The sequence below is a fragment of the Neodiprion pinetum genome, chromosome 4, assembly GCF_021155775.2.
Source record: "Neodiprion pinetum isolate iyNeoPine1 chromosome 4, iyNeoPine1.2, whole genome shotgun sequence".
Lineage (NCBI taxonomy): Eukaryota > Metazoa > Arthropoda > Insecta > Hymenoptera > Diprionidae > Neodiprion > Neodiprion pinetum.
In genome coordinates, this window is record NC_060235.2 from 12,532,013 (window position 1) to 12,537,550 (window position 5,538).

A 5,538-nucleotide genomic window follows, 5' to 3' on the forward strand; every position below is an offset into this window, starting at 1 on the left:
TTAAGAGGACACTGGAAGCACACACAATTTTACGATTAGACGTTTTAACACAGAGGATTTCGTTTTAACGGTCACAACGCGAACGAGACCGTCGGTTCCCGGATGCACTTCGATCACTCTCGCGAGGGGCCACACAGATGGAGGTAGATTTTCGTTTTTTACGAGAACGATGGATCCGATTTTGATGTTCCCGTGATGAGTCTGCCATTTCGAGAGGTTTTGGAAGGACTGAAGATACTCCGTACTCCACCGTTTCCAAAAATGCTCCAGCATTTGACGCGAGTGTTGCCAATGCGATAGCCGTTGAACTGGCACCTCGATGAGTGACGGCTCAGGAATTGTGTTCAATGCTGAGCCGACGAGAAAGTGTCCTGGCGTCAAGGCACTTGGATCCCGTGGATCGTCCGAGATAGCGCAAAGAGGTCGAGAATTAAGCGTGGCTTCTACTTGCGTGAGGAACGTCGCGAATTGCTCGAACGTTTGAGTAGCTTCTCCGATGACTCGTTTGAGGTGAAATTTGACTGATTTCACTCCGGCTTCCCATTTTCCACCGAAATGAGGCGCGGAGGGAGGATTGAACCGCCACTGGGTTCCGTGTGATGCGAGGGTGTTTGCGATTTCTGCGAACTCCTTTGACGATGCAGCGAGAAGACGGCGAAGTTCTGAGTCTGCGCCGACGAGATTCGTTCCACAATCGCTTGCGATTGAGGCACAAATTCCTCGTCGAGATGTGAAGCGTTTGTACGCCGCGATGAATGCCTCCGTCGTGTAGTCCGAAACTAGCTCGAGATGCACAGCCGAGGTCGTGAAGCAGATGAAGATAACGATATATCCCTTGCATGATTTCGCTCCTCTTCCGCGGGAGGCTCGAATCGAGAATGGACCAGCGCAGTCAACGCCAGAGTGAAGAAACGGCCTTGATTGCGTGACTCGAGACTGAGGGAGTTGGCCCATCTGTTGGCTGCTGAGGGTGGCGCGATGACGCGCACAAGGAACGCAACGATGTATGAACATGCGGATCGGTACTCTTCCTCCCAGGATCCAGTACCGCTGTCGGATTGTAGCGAGAGTGAGTTGCGGACCTCCGTGGAGCGTCAACCGATGATGATGATCGATGATCAATGTGGAGAACGATGATTCGCGAGGCAAGATGAACGGGTGCTTTCCGTCATACGAAAGCAATGAGTGATTCAGTCGACCACCGACTCTGAGGAATCCGTTCGAATCGATGAACGGCGTGAGTCGCGATAGTGGATGACTTCGAGTGAGACTTGAGCTTGTCTCGATTTGGCGAATTTCTTCTGCAAAGTACGCCTGCTGGGTCACCTTGGTCCAAAACAGTTGGGCGTCGCTCAATTCGAGAGTAGAGATCGGTCCGACAGTGATAGACGTGTTTACGCGATTCGATGTCGTCTTCGCGAGGAACCGATTTGCTGCGCGTTTACACAATGATGTGACTTTGAGGAGAGTCGATAGTTTTGAGTAGCGATCGACGAGATCCCAGATTTGTAGCGGCTTAGCTGTTGCGATGTGCGTCGACAGCCCTTTTCTTTCCTAGAGATGAATGTTTTCTTCCGGTCGCGGAGATAAGGATGGCCAATTGACAGAAGGCTTCGAGAGCCAGGATGGTCCGAAGGTCCAAAGTTCTGATTTTTGAAGTTGCTCCGGAGATGTACCACGAGACGCAAGATCAGCGGGGTTTTCAAAACCCGAGATGTGATACCAACGAGCGCGCGCGAACTCTTGGATTTCGGTTACGCGATTACGAACGAATTCCTTCCACCGCGATGGGTGGCTTTTGATCCACGCGAGCGCGACTGTGGAATCCGTCCACAGATAAACCGGGGTGTTTTCGAAATTAAGAGTCTTTTCCACATGACACATCAACCGGACGAGAAGATTCGCAGCACAGAGTTCGAGACGAGGAATTGTCACCTTCTATAGCGGCGCTACTTTAGTTTTCGCGCACACTAGTGAAACGCGCACTTCGTGAGTGTTGATATACGTTCGCGCGTAGATCACTGCGCCTAATGCACTTTGAGAGGCGTCCGCGAAACCGTGGATCTCTATTCCGAGAGATGCTGAACTTGACCCGATCCATCGTGGGATGGTGATAGCTGAGATGCCTTGAAGATCTTGTAGAAACTCGATCCATCGCGAGGACAATGAAGCTGAGAGCGGCTCGTCCCAGTCGAAACCGAGTGCCCACAATTCCTGCATAAAGATTTTGGCTCTGATCGTGATCGGCGAGAGCCATCCGAGAGGATCAAAGAGCTGCGCGGTTTGTGAGAGAACTTTTCGTTTCGTGAAATTGTCCCGAGTTTGATGAATTTGTGGAGAGAACGCGAACGCGTCGATGTCTGGTCTCCACGCAAGACCGAGAGCCCGAAAGAATGGACTTTGATCGAGATTCAGATGCATCGCGATCTCTTGATGGTTTCGAGAAATGTCAACGAGAGTTTCTGAGTGGCTTGAAGTCCACTTTTGAAGTTCAAAGCCGCCCGCCTTGAGCAATTGATTGAGTTCGTTGATTTTCTCGCGACCTTGATCAACGTTCTCTGCTCCTGATAGGATGTCGTCGACGTACGTGTTCTCGAGAATGACGTGGCTCGCAAAGGGATACTGCTTACCTTCGTCCTGAACGAGTTGATGAAGAACACGGATCGCGAGATACGGAGCGCTTGCAAGACCATACGTTACTGTAGTCAGTTGATATTCTTCAATCGGTAGCTCTGGTTCTTCCCTCCAGAGGATTCGCTGAAAATCTTGGTCATCATTGTGGACCAAAATTTGTCGGTACATCTTGACGATGTCTGATGAGAACGCGACTGGATATTGTCGCCAGCGTAAGAGAACGTCCGCGAGGTCGGTTTGCACTTTTGGACCGACGAGAAGATTGTCATTGAGAGAGAGTCCGAGGTTGGTTCTTTGAGACCCGTTGAACACGACACGCAACTTTGTTGTTGAACTGCTGTCGCGAACTACACCCTGATGGGGAAGATAAAACACGCGGGAATTGTCTTCAGGTGTATTGATAGCGCGACGCATGTGCCCGAGTTCACGATATTCACGAAGGAAGCTCGAGTAAGCCTCCTTGAGTTTCGCGTCGCTACCGAACCGTTTCTCCAAACGAAGGAGCATTTGATGCGCGGGATTCCGCGAGTTGCCGAGCTCTACCGAATTGTCTTTGAGCGGCAGCCGAACTACGTAACGACCGGACGCAGTTCGAGAAACCGTTTCGCGAAAGTGTTGCTCACAACGCTCTTCTTCGGACGTTAGTGCCAAAGGTTTCGACACTTCTTCCTGCTTCCAAAACTGCTGCACGAGATCGAGCAGTTCGTGATCGAGGGAGCATTGGAAGCCTTGGACTGCGCTATACGAGGGGCTTGCTGCTTCCGCTGAAACGCAGCCGGAGAGGACCCAACCGAACTGAGTTTCTTGCGCGATTGGTGTTCCTGGTGCTTCTCTTCGAACTCCTTGACCAATGATGTTGCTGTAGATGTCAGCTCCGAGAATTACGTCGATTTGACTGGGATGTGCAAAGCTTGGATCCGCGAGGTTGAGTCCTCGTAGATGAGGCCAGTCTTCGACGAGAAGTCGAAATGAGGGTAGATACGATGTGAGTCGTGGAAGCACGAGTGCCTCCACCTGACATGAGAACGAGGTGTGAGCACGAGATTGGAGTTGCAATGTCGCGATGCCGCGAGTCACTGCCGATTGATGAGCTCCGACGCCAATGATCGGTATCGTTGCTTGATGCCGACGTAGTCGCAATTGTTGCGCTAGCGACTCCGTGACGAATGAACTTTCGGATCCTTGATCGAGTAGAGCGCGAGCGATGATTCTTTCTCCAGTCTCCGGATTCGAAGCGATCAATTGCACTGTGGCGAGAAGAACTGGAGAGCGCTTGATCATTGTAGGCTGAGCTGAGTGGTTGCTCACCTGAGAGGCGCTGTTCGAGATCGGTGCGTTCTGCACTGCAGGTTGCGCTACTGCGGCCTGTCCTTGAGATGTGCCGCTGTTGGCAGCTGTCGAGATTGAAGAAGAGTTTCGATGCAGCAAGGAATGATGTCGACCGTTGCACACGCGACACGTTTTGTTGGATCGACAGTCCTTCTGCTGATGTGGACCGAGACAATTGAAGCAAAGCTTTTTCGCAGAAACCACTTCCCTTCTTTGATCCAGAGATTTGTCGCGAAAGGTCGAACAGAACGCGATGTAGTGGTTGCCTTTGCAACAAGCACACGACTGTTCCTTTGATTGCGCTGTATGTGACCTTGTCGTCTGAAGATTTGACCTTCCTTGCGATGAGTGCGGCTTCGACGTCGCGATTTGATTATGAGCATGAGCTTGCTCCACGGCTTCGAGGGTGTGGATGCGACCGATGAGAAACGCCTTGAGCTCCGCAAACGTGGGGGGCTCGAGTTTCTCGCTAACACTTTTCTCCCACTCTTCGAGAGATGCTGGGTCGAGCTTGCGAATCGTCATGTGCACGATGATGTGATCCCCTAATTTCTCGGGACTATCGAGAAGTTTGAATGCGCCAAGAGCTTCGCAAGTGTTGCTGTGCAAGCTCTTCAGTTCTGATGACGACTTTTTCGTGACACGAGGAATCGCGAAAAGTGTCGCGAGATGAGAATCCGTCAAAAGTCTCTTGTTTTCGTACCGTGAGACGAGAGTTTCCCAGGCTCGAGGGAAGTTTTCAGCGGTAAGAGCGATGTTTTTAATGAGTTGTGACGGTTCATCGGTGAGACTTGTTTTTAGGTAGTGCAGTTTTTCCACTTCCGAGAGTTGCGAATTTTCGCGAACGTTTGATGTGAAGAGGTCGTGGACAGACTTCCAGTCTGAGTAATTGCCCGAGAACGTAGGCAATTCGATGCGTGGTAGCCGTTTTGAGGCTCCTCCAGTTGTGAGTTGGGGGGCTACGGCTGTTGGCACGATCGGTGCCGATAGAGTCTTGAGAGTTCCGAGTAGATCGAGCATCTCTCCCTTCGCGTTTAAGTATTGCTCTTCGCACTGTCCGTAATAGTCTTTCGCGAAATACGAAAGTCTTTTGATAGCGTCGAGTTGATCACCTTTTGCTGCGATTCTAATTTGATCGACTGTCTCGTGCATGTCTTGGAACTTCAGCCAATTTGAATTTAAAGCATCTAATCGCGATTGCACTTGCCCGAGGGTTGTTTTTGCTTCACCGAGCTTGCGCAAGTTTTCGAGAGTGCGACAGATGCGCCTGAAGAGATCGGTCTGACGTTCAATGTATTCGTCGATCGTCATCTTGGCAAATGGGAAAGTGTAACTCACGCGACGAACAGAGTTTTCACGAACGAGATACGCACACAGTGATAATAGGGCGTCGCGATACACACTTCGAGAGATCGGTGTTGTTGACGCTCAGATCTTAGTCACGGTCACTACAGAGGACACCGCACGTTTGAATTTAACGGACGCGACTGATTTTGATGATGGTTTTCACCGATAACGATATTGTTCACTTTGATTACGTGAACTTTCGCAACTTGATGCACACGCGATAGTTCT

At 50.8% G+C, this 5,538-nt stretch overlaps 1 protein-coding gene across 1 annotated transcript; it reads right to left on the reverse strand.

The window, feature by feature from the left end:
* Positions 1–5,274, reverse strand: LOC138190837 (uncharacterized). The gene is made up of 2 exons (XM_069135358.1): positions 1,987–5,274; positions 1–1,554 (listed from the first exon to the last, which is right to left on the reverse strand). The coding sequence occupies exons 1-2, from the start codon at positions 5,272–5,274 to the stop codon at positions 1–3; spliced, it is 4,842 nt and encodes a 1,613-aa protein (XP_068991459.1).
* Positions 5,275–5,538: the final 264 nt, after the last annotated feature.

Bases quoted from the DNA above. Each gene is read 5' to 3' on its own strand.
- LOC138190837 (XM_069135358.1), bottom strand. From the start codon at position 5,274: ATGACGATCGACGAATACATTGAACGTCAGACCGATCTCTTCAGGCGC. The intron at 1,555-1,986 runs GTGCGCGTTTCA...ATTCATCTCTAG, and splicing joins CGTATATCAACACTCACGAA to GAAAGAAAAGGGCTGTCGAC.